Below are 19,806 nucleotides of genomic sequence, written 5' to 3'. Positions count from 1 at the left end.
CTTTACATTCTTGTTATATATATACATCAGTTTGAGCACAGGGTGCCTGGATCATAAACTGTATGTATATATGTTATGTATTTATGTTATATATATATATGTATGTATATATACATATATCCATGTATATATGTACACACATAGGTATGCACAATTTCAAATATAGGAGTATACTATCCAGTTTCTATATGTATATGAAGTGTCATAAATGTTTGCCTTTTTTGTTTTTTAGCTTCCAGCTCCCTCCCCTCTAAAACCAAAAGATGCATTTTACAGAGCTCTCTATAATCTGCTCCAACTACTTTTCAGGGATTGAGTCTAAAGGAAGGTTCAGCCAGGGGACTTAGTTGAATGTTTGCCTTTTATTATTTTCTCAAGTATTTTGGTTTTTATTTCTAATTATTTTAATTAGGTTTATCTAAGTTTTAAAAAAATAATGCCAAAAGAAAGGGGAGATAAGAAGGTGCTTTTCTTGTAAGTAAAAGCCTTCATGCAATTATTCAGAGAAATTCCTAGCTCTTGGTCTTGTCTTCTTTCTCCTCGTTTCTCCTGGAGAGTAGGAAGAAACAGGTTTTTCAGATTTTCTTCATGAAGATTAAGTGTCCTACCTCTTTAAGACTGTGGTGAAGGGTAATGGAAAATCCTGGAATATCTTTCTTGTTGGTAGCCATTAGTAGCTTTTGAACTGTAAAGAAGATGAAGAGATAGATCAGAGGGGCAGGATAGGGCAAGAGAAGCAAATCAGGCAGGAAGACGCGACGCCGGGGGTAGAGCTGGGAATCCCATCCAGGGCCCCTCACCAAGCACACATTTGAGAGAAAACAGTCCTCCTGATGAAGAGGAGCGCTTCACACGCCTCATCCCCCTCCCATCTGAACTGGCTTGAAATATTGCAGAAATCATTAGCTAAACAACCAGTTTTGCAAATACTAGCAATTAATGTGAAATAGTATTTGTTCTGAATTTGAATTTCAATAATCTTTATACTTTACCATCAAAAGTAGTATAAGAGCCGGGCATGGTGGCGCACACTTGTAATCCCAACACTTGGGAGGCTGAGACAAGAGGAGCGTGGTTCACGGACAGCCTCAGCTACTTAGGCCCTCTGCAATTTAGTGAGACTGTTTCAAAATAAAGAATAAAAAATAGGGCATGCGGTGTAATTTGGAGGTAGAATGCCCCTGGGTTCCATCTCCAGTACTAAAATAAATAGTGGTATAAGATGCTGGGCGTGGCCGGGCGTGGTGGCGCACGCTTGTAATCCCCGCGCTTGGGAGGCAGAGACAGGAGGATCGCAGAGGTTTGAAGCCAGCCGCGCGCGCTGGCTTATGAGACCCTGTTTCCAAATAAAAATGTAAAAATAGGTCTGGGAGTGTAGCCGGGAGGTAGAAGGGCTTCCAGGAACCCCAGTACCACCAAAAAAAAAAAAAAGATGCTGGGCGTGGTGGCCAGTCTTAGCTACTTAGTGAAGCACTCCGTAATTTAGTGAGACCCTGTTTTAAAATAAGGAATAAAAATAGGGCTGTGGGTGTAGCTTAGAGATAGAATACCCCTGGGTTCAATACCTGGTCTCACACACACACACACACACGCATAAGATGGCTCACGAATGTAATCCCAGTGACCTGTGGAAGCTGAGGCAGAAGAATTTCAAGTTCAAGGCCAGGTTCAGCACCTAGCAGAGCCCTCAGCAACTTACTAAAACCCTGTCTCAAAGTAAATAAAATAGAGCTGGGAGTCTATCTCAGAGGTAAAATGCCCCTGGGTTCAATACCCAATACTAAAAAAGAAATTTGAAATTAACTTTGTTTCAAAGACTTTTGTTATTGAAATGAAATCATAGCCTGGATATGGTGGTACACACCTGTAATTCCAGTACTTGGGAGAAAAAGAAAGGAAGATAACAGGTTTGAGGCCAGTGTGTGGCAACTTATTGTGATCCTGTTTGAAAATAAAAAGGGGAGCTGGAGCCGGGCGTGGTGGCACACGCTTGTAATCCCAGTGCTTGGGAGGCAGAGACAGGAGGATCGCTCAGTTTCAAAGCCAGCTGCGCACACTGGCTTAGGAGACCCTGTTTTCAAATAAAAATGTAAAAATAGGTCTGGGAGTGTAGCCCGGAGGTAGAAGGGCTTCCAGGAACCCCAGTACCACCAAAAAAAAAAAAAAGGTGGGGGGAGCTGGGCTTGGTGGCGCACGCTTGTAATCCCCGCACTTGGAAGGCTGAGACAGGAGGATCGCACAGGTTCGAAGCCAGCCTCAGCTACTTAGTGAGGCTCTCAGCAACTTAGCGAGACCCTGTTTCCAAATAAAGTATAAAATAGTTCTGGGAGTGTAGCCTGGAGGTAGAAAGCCCCTGAGTTCCACCCCCAGTACCACACACACACACACACAAAAGAGGCTCAGGGTGTAGCTCAGAGGTAGAACACCCCTGGGTTCAATCTCCAGTACCATATACACACACACACACACACACACACACACACACACACACACAAATGTAATCATAGACCTCAGTAGTCAATGATATTATGATATTATCAAATAGGCTAGAGTTTTATCAAACAGGCTACACTATTCTCAAGAATAGATTTTTATCAGTGTATATCTATGTCTAGTTACTAAAAAAAATTAGTATTTAATATATGTGGATTTTTCTCTTAGGGTATATTGCTTTTTTTGTTGTTGTGAGAAGACTAAAAATACACCAAGCATGGTGGCGCATGCTTGTAATACCAGTGCTTGGGAGGCTGAAACAGGAGGATCACACAAGTTCGAAGCCAGCCTCAGCTACGTAGTGAGGCTCTCAGGAACTTAGTGAGACCCTGTTTCCAAATAAAATATAAAATAGGTCTGGGAGTGTACCCCAGAGGTTAAAAGCCTCTGGGTTCCATCCCCAGTGACACACACACACAAAAAAAAGACTAAAAATAAAAGAATATATATTATCTAATAACTCATATACGATTAACATATTGCTATATTGCCTGTGTTTGGTTTTTTGTTTGTTTGTTTTTGGTTTTGGGTTTTTTTTTGTGGTACTGGGGGTGGAACCCAGAGGCTTTCTACCTCCGGACTATACTCTCAGACCTATTTTTGGAAACAGGGTCTCACTAAGTTACTGAGAGCTTCGCTAAGTAGCTGAGGCTGGCTTCGAACCTGTGTGATCCTCCTGTCTCAGCCTCCCAAGTGCGGGGATTATAAGTGTGCGCCACCAGCCCAGCTTGCCTGTGTTTTTTAAAATTTCTCAAGAATACTATTATTTTTTGTGGTTCTTGGGCATTGCCCTAGGGGTATTCTGCCTCTGAGCTACAGCCCCAGCCCTATTTCTTATTTTATTTTGAAACAGGATCTAAGTTACTGAGGCTTGCCTCAAACCTGCAATCCTCCTGTCTCAGCCTCCCAAGTACTGGGATTACAAGTATGCACCACCATACCTGGAAAAACTTATTTTAATAATTATATAATATCCCAGCCCATAGGCCTAACTTGTTTAGCCATTCCCCTCTTGTTGGATACCTAGAGTGTTTCTAAGTTTTTATAGTAATAAAGAACCTTATGTGAATATTCTTGTATATGGTGTTAGTGGTTTTTACTCTCTGCCCATATTAATAGATTTTAATGGTTTGACATGTTCAAAACACTCCTTTAAAAAGAAATTTCTTATCTTACTTCCCATTCCTTGTATGTCCTCTCTCTTGCTGTTAACCCTAGCCACCTCATTACTAAATGTAACCAAAGTCTAAGGACTTTTAATGCATGGTAAAATGTTTGTCTTGTATCTCATCCCCCCTCAAGGCTCAAGATGTTAACTAGTTAATCTGATGAACTAATTGATGCTTATGGAAGAGGCTCCCAGGTAATTTGTACTTAATTGTGTCTTTCTGGAGATAGGGGCCTAGCAGGACCCTATTGGTTAATTCCTTAGTGATTCTGATGGAGATTCCAGTAGGTAAGAAAGGAAGGAAGAACTGAGCTAGAGATACTGATGACATCCCATTGTCTTTTCTGCTGTTCCACTCTCAGTCTGTAGTATCTCAGCAGCTTCGGTCTTCCCTATTTCTTTCTGAGTGGTTGAGATGAAGTATTATAATCAGAGGATATATGCTATAAAGCATAATATAAATAATTTATATGATATATTAAAGGGCAAGGTAATATTTGTCATACTTTCTTCCTTTAGCACCTAGGTCTTCTCTAGCTGTTATGTGATCGGTCCTGCAGGTAGAGTTTGAGGTGGTGGAAATTCCAAGGGACCAGGCATGCACCACCCAGGTCTGATGCCATCACTGCCCCTGGTTCCTGTGTAACCTCAGCCAAACCACTGCGGTTCTCTAGTCTTCCACCTTTGGACCTATAAAATGAGTAAAAGGATCTTTAAGGCTCCTTCCTTCTCTGAGAGTATTGATCCCCATCTTGGAAGTTGTACCATTCAGGATCATTCAGGGTGACATTATTATCAGGACACACTAATTCCTTTTTCTTCTAGTTTTATTTTTTTGGTTTTTGGATTTTTTGGATTTTTTTTTTTTTTTTTTTTTTTTTGGTGGTGGTACTGGGGTTCCTGGAAGCCCTTCTACCTCTGGGCTACACTCCCAGACCTATTTTTACATTTTTATTTGGAAACAGGGTCTCCTAAGCCAGCGCGCGCAGCTGGCTTCGAACCTGCGCGATCCTCCTGTCTCTGCCTCCCAAGCGCGGGGATTACAAGTGTGCACCACCGCCCGGCTTTTTTCTTCTAGTTTTAAAAGCAGTTTTGATATTTGAAAGCATTGTGCTGAAATGCCATTTACTAAAGCATTTTTAAACACAAAAAAAACTTGTACTCTTTTACAGTGGCAGCTAAATCCATCAGAAGCTTATGGTCTTGAACAAAATGAGCCTGAAAGGAAAGAAAGTAAGTACCTGCATAGAAATTGTTATGTGATTGATGGAACTTATTCTTTTTTACAGTTTAGATTTTTGCTTTTCAACTTGTTCATAAATATTTGTATATCTGCTATATGCAGGGTATTGCAGAAAGTGCATATCAGTAACTATTCTGATAAAATCTATAGTTTAATGCAAATAGTCATATACAAATTGAATTTATAAATTAAATTTACATTAAACAGTAAATAATAATAGTCTTATACTGAAACAAAAGCTCCTAGGGTAAGTAAAAATACGTATAATTACTGCAGCTGGATCTAGGACAAAATGATGGGTTGATACATATATATTAACATATATGTATAATATTATATATATATACAAATATACATTTATACACACTCTTCTAGAGTAAGGCTGTACATGCCCAGGTTGTTTAGAGAGTGGAAATGCTGGTTATTTTATAGTCTGATTAATTAAGAATCATCACAGCTACCATAAATGAATTACTAATCTTCAAAGTTTTATTATTTGCATATTAACCCAACTATTTTGAATGTAATATCTTTGGGAGATCTTATAATACCTGAGGTACACAATTTTGAATTTTAGTGCTATGGAGTACTGATTAAAATTAGTACGTATGTTGTGCTTGTTTGGACTGTAGGTAAATGGAAGCGCACTACAAGTTTTCTTGTGCACAATGATTTGATTACCTGAAAAATCAAGGAATACAGTACTTTGGGGGCTGAGGCAGGATCGCAGGCTTGAGGCCAGCAAGGCCCTAGCAACTTAGTGAGACCCTGTTTCAGAATTATAAATAAGTCTGGTATAGTGGTGGATGCTTAGAATCCCAGTAATTGGGAGGCTGAGACAGGAGGACTGCAGGTTTGCAGGTGGCCTCAGTTACTTGGTGAGGCCCTCTGCAACTTAAGACTCTGTTTAAAAATAAAGAAAATATATATGGAATGCCTTGGGCTCAACCCCTAACACCTCAGATAAATAAACAAATCCAAAAAATGAAAGGAAAATACATGAATCTGATGTAAGAATATTCAAAAAAGAATATATATTTAATAAGTGTTTGAGGGTATCAATTAAAAATTACCTATAATTAGGAAAAGAATACAGAAGTACTAATCATAAAAGTATGTAATTTACTTTGTGTTAAAATTAAGAGTGTCTAATCATCAAAAGATAACTTAGAAGACTGGGCATAGTGGTGCACGCTTATAAGCTCAGTACTTGGGAGGCTGAGACAGGAGGATCTGGAGTTCATGGCCAGCCTCAGCAATTTAGAGAGGTCCTCTGCAAATCAGTGGCACCTTGTTTCAAAATAAAGAATAAAAAAATGGTGGGCTGGGGGTGTAGCTTGGAGGTAGAATGACCCTGGGTTCAATGCTCCCCACCAAAAAAAAAAAAAAAAAAATCACCTAGAGAATGCAAAGGCCAGGCACGGAAAAGAAGATATTTGCCACCCACTTACCATAAACAAAGGGTGTACACCCAGAAATGAAGTATTGAAATTGAAGTAGAGGATGGGGGGAAGATTTCAGGTTTGCTGGCCATGTACTACTTATTGACCTAGATAGTTTATTAAACTGTAAGTTTATGTTTTTAATGCCTTTTTGAACACGTGGGTATTTTTTATGTGTGTGGGAGGGCACTAGGGATTGAGCCCAGGAACATTCTACCTCTAAGCTATATCCCCAGCCCTATTCTATATTCTTATTTGGAAACAGGGTCTCTTAAGCCAGCAAGTCTGGCTTCAAACCTGCACCATCCTCCTGTCTCCTCCTCCCAAGCATGCAGATTACAAGCGTGCACCACCATGCCCGGCCAAGTGGGTCTATTTTATGTGTGGGAGGGCACTAGGGATTGAGCCCAGGAACATTCTACCTCTAAACTATATCCCCAGCCCTATTTTATTTTTATTTTTGAAATAGTATCTTGCTAAAGTGATGAGAGTCTCACTACTTGCCAATCTGCGATCCTCCTGTCTCAGCCTCCCAAGTACCAGGATCACAAGCATGCACTACTATACCTAGCTTGAACAGATGTTTTATATCAGTAAATAATATCATAATCTCCTTTTCAACTAGATAATAGCTTTATTGGTCCAAAATTCATATGTCATAAATTCACCCTTTATACTTTATAAGTGTACTTTATACTTTAAGTGTAGAATGCAGTAGCTTGTAGTATATTCAGAGTCGTGCAACCATAAGCACACGCTGGTTTCAGAACCTCACTGTCTCGGGAAGCAATGTCACACCGCAGTCACTCCCTTCTCCCCCCGTCCCCAACCCCACTCAACTCCTGGTCAGCTTGTTTTTGCATTTGCTTAGTCTGATCATTTCATGTAAATGGAATCATACAGTATGTGATTTCCTTTCCAATTTTTATTCTGTTAAGAAATACACATTATTCAAACAGATGAAGGTTGAAACTGCAGTTTTATTGCTAGACTGAGGCTTGACCTTGGGCCAGACCCTTGAGCCCAGCTCTGGGGCCCTGACCCCTAGGTGCCAGCAGCAGGAACAAGGGCAGAGGCTGCTGGCGGCAGGACTCCTGCCCTCCTTCCGCTCCATGGAACTGGAGCCAGATAGCCTCCAGTGAGCATTCTTCTCAGAGTCCCTGGGCTTTCAAGAAGATAGGAGAGATAAAAGGAACTTATTGCTAGAATCTGAATAGCAATCGTAGGCAAATGCAAAAGCCAGAGCTAATCTGGGGATGAATGTCTGCAGAAGCTGGGATTGAGAGTAAGTGGGGGACCTGCTGCAAAGTGGGGACTGAGCCTGAGACTCCTACATGGCTGGGGGTCCTTGCGGGAAGCTGACGACTCCCACTCAGACGCACCTCCGGCTCCTGGCAGAGCAGTGCACATTGTCTCAGGAGGAAGGTGAGCACTCGGAGGGCCTGGTATGTAATAGACTGCACGTTCTAACTGGAACATCAGCACCCAGGAGAAAATACACCAGAGTGAAAGAATGAAGACACCGTCAGACCCCAGCACTTCCTCTTTTGGAGTTACCGAGCAGGCAATATAAAATGTTTAAGAAGTAAAAATGAGCAAAGAACAATCCTTTATAAACAGTGACCTGACAATTTCGAAAATCATCCAATATAGAACCTGAAGACATTTTTTTTAAATACAGTTATTAAGCTGGGCATGGTGGCACACGTTTATAATCCTAGTACTTGGGAGGCTGAGCTAGGAGGATTGCAGGTTCGTGGCCAATCTCAGCTACTTAGTGAGGCCCTCTAAAACTTAATGACACCCTGTTTCAAAATGAAGAAAAAATAGGGAATAGGGCTTGGGGGTGTAACTCAGAGGTAGAATGCCCCCCCTCATTCAAACCCCAGTTCTGCAAATTAAATAAATACTTACATACAGTTGTTAAAGTCAGTGGATAAGTTGAGCCTGAGTGACACAACTCTCTTGTGTGGGGCGTTTCCCTATGGATTATGGGATACTTAGCATCCCAGACATATGCACATCACAGGGGCAAAAATAGACTATGTCATAAATAGTGGTAGAAAATGGGTTTTCCATGCAGAAAAGTGATACTGAATTCTTACTTCACATAATACTCAAGAATCAATTCTACACGAATGAATTAAAGATAACAGGCAAAGCAATTTTTTTCAAGTTTAAGAAGAAAATACAAAACATCTTTCTGACCTGGAGTAGAAAAAAAAACTTAAGAAGCCAGGTGTCGTGGCGCACGCTTGTAATCCCAGCATTTGGGAGGCTGAGACAGGAGGACTGCAGTTTGTGGCCAGCCTCAGCTACTTAGTGAGGCCCTTTGCAACTCAATGAGACCCTGTTTCAAAATAAAGAATAAAAAATAGGGCTGGGGGTGTTGCTCGGAGGTAGAATGCCTCTGGTTCCATCCCCAGTATTAAAAAAAAAAAAAGTGACTTATGTAGGACACAAATAATGCTGGTTATAAAAGAAAATATTGCAAGTTACAGAATAAAAACCAGTTAAAGACTTCCCTTCTCCAAAGACATTATTAAGAACTGAAAAGAGCAGCCATCCACTGGAAGGATCGGCTTTTTACATAAAACAGTGAGTTGGTTTCTAGAACATGTAAAAACTCTATAGATTGATAAGAAAAAACAGAATAGTAGTTAATTCGCTGTTGATATTTCACAACAGCAGAAATGTAAATATCCAATAAATACACGAAAAGAAAACCATATCTGTACTAATCAGGGAAATACAAATTAAGATCACATTGAAACAACATTTGTATGTGAAGGAGTGTCAGGGATTGAACCCAGGGACATTCTACCTCCAGGCTACACCCCAGCCCTATTTTATTTTATTTCGAAACAGGGTCTCACTAGGTTGATGGGTCTCACTACTTGCCAAGGCAGTCCTCAAACCTGTGATCCTCCAGTCTCAGACTCTCAAGCACTAGGATTAAAGGCATACGCCACCATGCCCACTTGCATCTAGCTTTTAAAGGGTGGTCAGATACTGTGTCACTTGTGAATTGCCTAGAATCACTATTGATTTAAGAAATAAGTATTGAGCCGGGCGTGACGGCACACGCTTGTAATCCCCGCGCTTGGGAGGCAGAGACAGGAGGATCGCGCAGGTTCGAAGCCAGCCACGGGCGCTGGAGACCCTGTGTCCAAATAAAAATAGGTCTGGGAGTGTAGCCCGGAGGTTGAAGGGCTTCCAGGAACCCCAGTACCACCAAAAAAATAAAAAAGAAAAAAAAAATAAGTATTGAGTGTGGAATATTGAAATGGTTGAGAATTTGAAGGTAAAATGAAATGAATGTTCCTTTGTGCTTCCCACCTGTGTGGCTGGAACGAGTCCCCAGGAGTTTGCGGTAACGTTTCCTGACCTGAGGCTGTTGTTGCATGCTAGATGGCGTGTTGAGAGCCCCACCTGTGAATGAGGAGCTGCACCGCAGCAAGAAGCTGTGCCTGGGAAAGCAATCCGGAGGCCTGTCTGCGCTGCAGTGACGGCCGGAGTCGCCACCCAAAATGAGGATGGACCTCGTGTATCCCGGAGATGTATCAGTTAGGATATGGGTTATGTCAATGAGAATATTTTGATTTTAGATTTGTGTATTTTCCAGAATTTAGCAGTGTATTCTTTGATTATACCCAATGAGGTAGCAATCACTTAATGAGATCAGTATAATCACCAACAGGGATTGATCTCTGCCTATCTTGACTGTATACAGCCAGTTTGAAAGGAGCATATCTCTTGAGAAATATTAATTTCTTTGGATTACGAGAATGAGAGTTATTCAGCTGCTTCAAGGAAATAAATAACAACTTTGTCATATTTTAAGAGTTGGTATATAGCTAAGCATAATGTTCCATTTGTATCTACATCTTTCTAGCAACCTAAATTTACTTAATTAGGATTGATTCATAAAATCTCCATTTGGAAAGTATGTTTTTTTAAATGGCAGTCTTGGGCTGGGGATGCTCAGTGGTAGTGTGCTTGCCAGCTTGTAACACCCAGCCTTGTGTAAGTTAATAAATAAAATGTTAATTTATGTTAATTTTTTGATGTGTGATTCATAATTGGTTGTTGGGCTAGGTTCTGGTTATATTGCTGACTTGGGAAAGCACGGGAGGAGAAGATCATTCCACAGCAGCTGTCTGATGTCACTGACTCTTGACATCTCTGGCAATAAGTTTCACAGTTGGTCATGATGTGAACAGACAAGAAATATTTGAGTGTGGGGTATTAAACAAGCCTTTAGAGTTCTACTAATAAATGATACCCCAAATATAATTTCCCCCTCCATATGGTTGTTAACACAAGGCATCTCATAACTTTGACCTTTAAAAAATAAGGCCTGTGAGTCAGGTGTGGTAGCGCACGCGTGTAATCCTGCGCTTGGGAGGCTGAGACTGGAGGATTGCACAGGTTCGAAGCCAGCCTCAGCTACTTAGTGAAGCTCTCAGCAATTTAGTGAGACCCTATTTCCAAATAAAATAGAAAATAGGTCTAGGAGTATAGCCCGGAGGTAGAAAGCCCCTGGGTTCTACCCCCAGTACCACCAAAAAATAAATAAGATAAAGAAAGAATAAAAAATAGGAGAGGAGGTGTAGCTCCAAGGTCAAATGCCCCTGGGTTCCATCCCTAAACCCACACACACACACACACACACACACACACACACACACACAAAGAAGGCCTGTGAATGATGTAATTGTGTTTTTCTTTATGGCTGAGTAAAATTCCATTGTGTACATATCCCACAGTTTTGTAATCCACTCATCTGTTGATGGACATCTTGGCTGGTTCCATAGTTTGGCTATGGTGAATTGTGCAGCTATGAACATAGATACACATGCATTAGTTTGGTAGTTTGGTTTCCTTTCTTTTGGGTAGTGGATGGAACTGGAGGACATTATGCTAAGTAAGACTAGTCAGTCATAAAAAAGAAGAAATCGGATTCTTTCCCTAATATGTGAAAGCTAGGGAGAAATGGGTAACAAGAAGAACTCTAGATGAGGAAGGAGATCCTATAGAGGAGCAAATAAGGCGACCTATCTGAAGGGATGGGAGGGGGAAGAGGGAAACTCTCTAAAGCACATGATGCACTTCAACATAGCAGAGTCAATCACTCAGCCACATGGGAAGGAGGGAGGGAGGGAATGGGGCGGGGATCGGGTAAGGGCTAATTGGGTGATGTGTGCATGTATGTCTCCACAAGTCTTTTATCCCATTAAGATATATGACTACAAAGCACCAATTAAAAAAATTTTAAAAAAAGAAGGCCACGCCAGGCGTGGTGGCACACGCTTGTAATCCCCGCGCTTGGGAGGCGGAGACAGGAGGATCGCGCAGGTTTGAAGTCAGCCACACTGGCTTAAGAGACCCTGTTTCCAAATTTTAAAAAAGTATAAAATAAGCCGGGCGTGGTGGCGCACGCTTGTAATCCCCGCGCTTGGGAGGCGGAGACAGGAGGATCGCGCAGGTTCGAAGCCAGCTGCGCTGGCGTAAGAGACCCTGTTTCAAAAATATAAAATAGGTCTGGGAGTGTAGCCCGGAGGAAGAAGGGCTTCCAGGAACCCCAGTACCACCAAAAAAAAAAAAAAAAAAAGTATAAAATAAGTCTAGGAGTGTAACCTGGAGATAGAAGGGCTTCCAGGAACCCCAGTACCACACACACAAAAAAAAATAGAAGGCCTGTGAAGAACATTTACAAACCTCAGTGAGAATGAAGGTCTTGAAAGTAAACAGATCCCTTCCAAATTTATTTGTTTTGTTTAGTTTTTCCAATCCTGGGAATTGAACCCAAGGCCTCACACATGGTAGGCAAGTGTGCACCACTGAGCTACACCCCCATCCTTTTTATTTGGTGAAAGGGTCTAAGTTGTCCAGGCTGGTCTTGAACTTGTGACCCTCCTGCCTCAGCCTCCTAAGTAGCTGGGATTACAGGCATGTACCAACACACCTGGCTGATTTCTCTTTATTTTTTATTTTCTGACAGACTTTCAGAAAATTAATCCAAAAACGAAGGTACTGTTTCATACTTTTCTGAAGGGTAGGAAGATGGCCACAGGCCTGGGGAGTGAGGATGCTGGTGACCTTCAAGGCTGAGAACCCCCTGCTGCAGATGTAGTTGCAGGAACAGAGGTGGCCCAAGAGGACTGTAAGTGCTCTGGGGCGTCATGGGAAGGGCCGCATAGGAGCTGAGGTGCCGAGGCGGGTCCCAGAGGAGGCCTCTTGGTGGGATGAGAAGAACGGAGCAAACGCAGTGGAGTTCGTGGTCGTCCTGCAAGCAGGAAGGGGAAATGGCCAGGTTGCCCAAAAGGACTATGGAGATGTGCCCAGAGCCCCCCTGGGTTTATAGAAGCTGGGCTGGCAGTGCTTATACAGATCTGCATGTCCTGGTCAAATGGCTTCATTTCTTAACCAGAGAAAGTGGTGCGTGCCCTAAAAATTACAGTGTCATACTTAATTTCCAAGAGGAGAGGAAAATGGTAAATTCATAGTTTGTAAAGAATAGGAGGTGGCTAAGCTCTCACCTACCTCATTTTATACCTGTCACACCAAGAAAACACAGGAGCATTCTACTTTTAAGCTACTCCCTCCAAGCCCTAGTTGAAACAGGGTCTTACCAAATTGCAGAGGGACTTGCTAAGTTGCTGAGACTGGCCATGAACCTACCATCCTCCTGTCTCAGCCTCCCAAGTACTGGGATTACAGGCTTATGCCACCACACCTGGCCTGAAACCTTTTTTTTTTTTTTTTTTTTTTTTTTTTTAAAGCTGGCTTTTCTGTGTGTTTTTCTTCCTCAACTTACTGAGTGAAAATACCATACTCAACTTCACTCAGAAATTTTGAGAACTACAGAACACACCCTGGGGGTTGAGTTTGCGGGCTGCCCTCGATCCAGAGCCACTGGGCATTCCAGGCTCAGAGACATCGCCTGTTCTCTAAACATAGCAGATCAGCTGGGCTCAGCTCTAACACTCTAGTAACGACCGCCACTTTTTTTGGGGGGTGGGAGGTACTAGGGATTGAACCCAGGGGCATCTTGCCTCTAAGATACACCCCCAGCCTGTTTTATTATTTTGAAACAGGGTGTTGCTAAGTTGCTGAGGCTGCCTTCAAACCTGTGAGCCTGCCGTCTCAGCTTCCCAAGGCTGCACCACCACGCCTGGCTGAGACAGCCACTTCTAATAGCCACATTGGAACGGTCCTCACTAATAAAATGTTACTGTTGTGGAATAGCTCCTCCCCTCATCTCCATCATCGGTCCTTCCACTGCAATGCAGACCTCTTTGTGTCTCACCCTCTGCCACATGAATGCCCTTTAGAACTTGAAAGGGGCCATTGTGTCCCCGCAGTCCCATGACAGCCTCCTGCCCCTCCTCCAAACTCCCTGGAGTTGACGTGTTATGATAAAGCACATGTCACTTTGCTCCCTTTAATTTTTACACCACAAGCAGGAACTTCATTTCCACTTTAAAGATAAGGAAGCCGGGCATGGTGGCACGCACCTGTGATCCCCGTACATGGGAGGCTGAGACAGGAGGATCACAGGTTTGGGGGCAGCTTCAGTAACTTAACAAGCTTCTCTGCACCTTAGTGAGACTGTGTTGCAAAAATAAAAATAAAACAGAGCTAGAGGTGTAGCTCAGAGGTAGAATGTCCCTGGCTTCAATTCCTAGTGCAGAAAGATTGAAAGAAAGAAAGAGAGAAAGAAAGGAAGGATGAAAGGAAGAAAGAAAAAAGAAAGAGGGAAGAAAAGGAAAAGAAAAGAAGAAAAGACAGGCAGGCATGTGATGGTGTTTCAAGTCGGGACTCAACCAAGGCCACACTGCTGGGCACTGGCAGGACGTGTACACTGGCTTCTGCCCCACCCATTATCATCACAACATTCGTCTCGTTCCTCCCTCTCTGAGGTCTTTTTCTTTCCATCAAAAACCCAGCTGGCCTCCCACAGCAGAGGCCTGATGTCCCCACTTGTACCATTCCTGTGTCCATCCCCGTCACCCAATGGCTTTGCCAGCGGCTCACGGGGACAGGCAGCGATTCCTCTGCCCTTGGCTTGGGCTTCCACAGAATGAGGTGTGAGCGACTTCCATGCGGTTCTCAGAAGTTCAAGGAAGTGTTTCCGCTTCTTCTGCAATTCTGCCACCACCAAACAGGTAGAGCAGAGCCGCCCTGGCCAGCCGGGCCGAGGTTAGGTGAACGCCAGCCAACCCCCAGACTCGTGAGAAAAAATAATTCATTTTAAGTTCTTGCATTTTGAAGAAACTTGCCTTGCAGCGTTTGCTAAGCCACACATTTCTCCAACTTGAAAAAAGCCGAGACTTCCCTTGGCGCACTGCGCTCCTTTCCTCTCCTGACTGTCCTTACAGCGCGTCTTTCCTTCATTCCCTCAGTGGACACCATTTGTCTTCCCCTACCTGTGGGAAGGCCGCACCTGCTTTAGGGCTCCTGCGGCCCGGGGGCTGCTCCATCATTTAGTCAGTGTAATGGAGCAGGATCCACCCAAGAGCCACAGCGCAGGAAAGACCATTCTTTGTCTAGCCACCAGAGGGCAGCAGAGCCCAGGACTCGGTGCAGCGGCCTCAGACTGTTCAAGGGGCCTGGTTGGATTGAGGGATCTGGAAGTTGGGAAGGGGGAAACCAAGGGGACAGAAAAAAGAGTAGGGCACATTGGGGAAATGCAGGTGCCTGTCGCATAGACAGGCGCGGAGAGGGAGGAGCAGGCTGGCAGGGAGAGTGCAACCGCATGGGGCCTCGGGAACACTTCTGAAGAGCAAGGGGGAGCCATAGCAGGTTTTTAAGCAGAGGAATGATAGGATCATACTTGTATCTTAAAGCGGTCACTCCAATGGCAGTGTAGACGCCTATCAAATGGAGTGGAGGGAGAAAGAAGGGAATTGGATGGCTGGTGGGCCTAGGCAAAGGTGACATATGAAGAGAACAAAAGATCCAGGCACTGGGTGCACACCTGTAGCCTCAGCACTTCGGAGATCACAGGTTCGAGGGCAGCCTCAGCAACTTAGTGAGGTTTCTAGCAACCCGGTGAGATCCTGTTTCAAAATAAAAATAAATAAATAAAAAGGCTGGGCATGAGCCAGGCGTGGTGGCGCACGCTTGTAATCCCCGCACTTGGGAGGCGGAGACAGGAGGATCGCGCAGGTTCGAAGCCAGCCTGTGCTGGCTTAAGAGACCCTGTTTCCAAATAAAAATACATAAAAAAATAGGTCTGGGAGTGTAGCCCGGAGGTAGAAGGGCTTCCAGGAACCCCAGTACCACAAAAAAAAAAAAAAAAAAAAAAAGGGCTGGGCATGTAGCTTGGAGGAGGAATGCCCTGGGTTAAATTCCCAGTACCACAAAAATAAATAAGAAAGAAAAAGAAGGGACAGGAGCATATAAGTGAGCAAAATAGTAAAAGAGCAGAGTGGGAGGGCATCGGCAGGAGCCGCCGTGGCTGCCGCAGGGAGGCAGGAGGCGGGCAGGAGACAAGTGAGGTTGCAATTCATGCAGAATGAATCACTCATTTAAAATGTCAACAGAGCATTTACCACATCCAGACACTGAGCCAGACCCTGGGGGTATGCCCATGAAGAGAAGATGCTGCCTGCCCCTCCCGCAGGAGAGCTGCACAGCCAGGCGGACAGCCACCACCACTGAAAGCAAACGGAAAGCAAATCTCAGGTAGCTGTGTGACCTGCTGACTTCTAGGATTACTACAAGGAAATTGTTGTGGGTGGGGGCAAACATTTTAGTTATAATGATATTCACAGTGACCTGATTTTTGCACTGGCACCAACTGGGGATTGGTATGGTTCACTGATACAACGGAATACTATGTAGCCATAAAAACGCATATTATGTAATATTAAAAAGTGCTCATGACATCATCTTGTACTCCATTAAGCCAGGCGTGGTGGCGCACATTTGTAATCCCTGCGCTTGGGAGGCAGAGACAGGAGGATCGTGCAGGTTCGAAGCCGGCTGCACTGGCTTAAGAGACCCTGTTTCCAAATATAAAATAGGTCTGGGAGTGTAGCCTAGAGGTAGATGGGTTTCCAGGAACCCCAGTACCACCAAAAAAAAAAAAAAAAGTATGACTACAATGCACCAATAAAAAGTTAAAAAAAAGAAGTGCTCGTGAAATAATAAGACAAGTCACTAAACAGCATCACGATTTTATTTTTTAAATGTTAGTTTTAAACTGGGCATGGTGGCTCACGCCTATAATCCCAGTACTTGGGAGGCTGAGACAGGAAGATCGCAGATTTGAAGCCAGTCTCATCAATTTAGAGGAACTGTGTTCCAATGTAAACAATAAAATGGCCGGGCGTGGTGGCGCACGCTTGTAATCCCTGCGCTTGGGAGGCTAAGACGGGAGGATCGAAGGGGTTCAAAGCCAGCCTCAGCTACTTAGTGAGGCCCTCAGCAACTTAGTGAGACCCTGTTTCCAAATAGGTCTGGGAGTATAGCCTGGAGGTAGAAAGCCCCTGGGTTCCACCCCTAGTACCACCAAAAAATAAAATAAAATAAAATAAAATAAAATAAAATAAAATTGCTGGGGGTATAGCCTAGAGGTAGAATGTCCTTGGGTTCAATTCCCAGTACCAAATAAATAAATAAATAAATAAGCTTAAAAATAGATCTTGTCCAGGCATGAACATGAGCTACAAGTAGGGTCCTCAGCATCCTGTTGGGCGAGGTGGTCACGGACACTGCGGGAGGAGGGGGCGGGTGTCTCTTCCTTTTGAATTATATGCCCTAAGTGTGCTGGTTTGGGGATGTTGATGACATCCTTCTCACCATGTGGACACATCCTGCGTAAGAATAAAGCTACACAGAGAGGACGGTGGCGGTGCAGGGGCGGCGGGGAGCTGATGGGGTTTTTGAGTCTCTGGTCCAGCCATGCTTGACATGTTCTGCCCCTGGAGTTCCCAGTTATGTGAACGTGTGTACTGGCTTAAGCTAATCGGAGGTGGTGTTTTTTACCCTTTCAACTGAAAACATCCTGACTCACTGGCTGCTTTGTATACCTGGATTTGGTCATCCTGAGCTGAGTGAAGGGCTTGCTTTAAACTGAATTAGAGTAAAAACCACTCACAGGTGGTAAAAGAAAGATAGGAGGAAAAATGAATGATTTGTTTATTTTGTACTCTGAACTAGACCTTCTGAGCCAAACCCCAGACTTTTATTTATTTTTACTTCCTCATTTACTTTCACTTACTTACTTTGTGATACTGGGCTTGAACCCAGGAATATTTTACTTCTGTTCTATGCCCCAGCCCTATTTTAATTTTATTTATCTCACTAACAGGGTCTAAGTTGCTGAGACAAACTGAAACCCGTAGTCCCCTTGTCTCGGCCTCCCAAGCACTGGGGTTGCAGACGTGCACCGACATTGTCGTTGCTGCAGCTGTTGTTTTAAGATAGGTCAACCGGGTCGAATGGCAGAGCAGGAAAGAAGGCAGAGAAAGGATAACTGAAGATGGTGACCTTTGATAAGCTGGGGAAACAAGTTTTCTAGGAAGAGATGAAGGGAGGCATTCATGGCTGAGGCGGATGGGTAGATCTCAGGTCTGTCCCCAGCTGGAGGCGGTGCCAAGGGACTGCAAACATTTCTCAAAAGAAATGGCCAATATATATATATATGAAAAATTGCTCAACATCATGGAAATTAAAATCAAAACTACATTGAGATTCCAGCGAACTCCAACTAGAACGAAATCAAGAACACAATAATAGCTGAGTGTGGTGGCACAGACCTGAAATTCCAGTACTTGGGAGGCTGAGACAGGAGGACCACAAGTTCAAGGCCAGCCTAGGCAACTAAGTAAGACCCTGTTTCAAAACTAAAAAATGAAAAGGGCAGGGGGTGTAGCTCAGAGGTAGAATGCTTCTAGGTTCAATCCCTTTACCATAGAAAGAAAAAAAAAACAGCAAGAAAGTCAGGAAGAAAGAGAGAGAGAGAGAGAGAGAGAGAGAGAGAGAGAGAGAGAGAAGAAAGAAGGAAAGAAAGAAAGAGAAAGGGAGAAAGAAAGAGAAAGAAAGAGAGAAAGAAAGAACACTAAAAGATTATGAGGATGTGGGGAAAGGAGCTCTTACACACTGTTGGTAGAACTGCAAACTAGTACAGCTACTCTGGGGATCAATATGGAGGTTTCTTAGAAGATCGAGAATGGAATCACCTTATGACCCGGTGATTCTGTTCCTGGACATCTTTCCAAAGGAATTAAAATCAGAATATTATAGTGATATATGCATATTCCTGTTTATAGCATCACAATTCATAGTACCCAAATTATGAAACTAACCTAGGTGTCCATCAACAGATGACTGGATCACAAAACTGTGGTGTATACACACAGTGGAGTTTTATTTAGCCATAAAAAGGAACAAAATTCTGTCATTTGCAGAAAAATGGATGGAACTCAAGAATACTATGCTAATCAGTATTAGACAATCTCAAACAATGAATAATTGTACGTTTTCTCTTACGTGTGAACGCTGGTTAGAAATTGGGAATCAAGGGTAACATCAGAAGGAGGAGCAGAGGCCCCAGTGGGGAGAGGGAGGAGGCTGGGAGGGAGAATTGGGAGCAGTTGAAATAATGCTATTTATGCATATAAAATTACCAATCTCAAAGACATCTATGGAGAAGGGGAAGGAGGGGCTGAGATTTGCGAGAAGAGCGCCAAGAGATGCAGTCATGTATGTTCCTATTGTTAGGAAAATCTAAGGATAAAGGGACACGGCTGGACAGCAAAAAACGGGCTTTACTTGGGATAAAAGCCCGGAAGGGAGCAACTGACCAGGGGAAAAGTCAGAAGCCTGCCTCCTTATAGACTTGGGGCTTTTTATGGAGTTAGGAAGGGAGGGACGTGCAGGAGCAGTTGTGTATCCTGTTGAGTCGGCCAAATTTGGTAAAGTCCGTGGCTGGGAGACAGGGAGATGCTTAGGGGCATTTCTCTTTGCATTCGTGCCCTTTTCTTGAGTTTCTTTGTTCTCAGTCTTTTCCAGCTAGACCTCATAGTGCCCACAGCTATTATTCTATACCGCAGTGTGATGTATTATTACAATGCACCAAATACAAGTATATAAAAATAAAATCTATAAAACTATCTAAAAGCATACGAAATATATAGAAGGTATAGAAAGTGATATTCTAATTATATGGGTGAAGAAGTTTGGGGATTGCATGGTTTACATTGCCAAGCACGCATTCGTTTTCGCTTCGGTGACTCAGTATTGTCAATAAAACAAATGGCCCCGTAGCATGAGAAACTGAAGCTGAGGCAATGGAGCCCGGGCTATGGAAGCGTAGAACCCATTTCTACCTTTCTGTCATAAAAGGCCTAGAGATCTATTTTTGGTTGAAGTTGCATGCCTGCAATTTTTTCTTTTTTCTTTTTGCCTAGTCACTGATATGTGAGAGTATAAGAAAAGAAAGCACC

The 19,806-nt window shown here is 43.3% G+C and overlaps 1 protein-coding gene across 1 annotated transcript in view; it reads left to right on the top strand.

Moving 5' to 3' along the window:
* Positions 1-7,488, top strand: part of CDADC1 (cytidine and dCMP deaminase domain containing 1) — a gene marked incomplete at its 3' end in the record, with an annotated part of 40,988 nt that extends 33,500 nt beyond the window's left edge. Inside the window, exons 9-10 of the mRNA XM_080689459.1 lie at positions 4,834-4,894; positions 7,343-7,488. Of these exons, the coding sequence (XP_080545585.1) occupies positions 4,834-4,894; positions 7,343-7,488 (207 nt within the window). The remainder of the gene's footprint in view (positions 1-4,833; positions 4,895-7,342) is intronic.
* Positions 7,489-19,806: the final 12,318 nt, after the last annotated feature.

This window comes from Muscardinus avellanarius (assembly GCF_963383645.1).
Source record: "Muscardinus avellanarius genome assembly, chromosome: 2".
NCBI classification, from domain to species: Eukaryota; Metazoa; Chordata; class Mammalia; order Rodentia; family Gliridae; genus Muscardinus; species Muscardinus avellanarius.
This window is presented reverse-complemented; position numbering and strand designations above follow the sequence as displayed.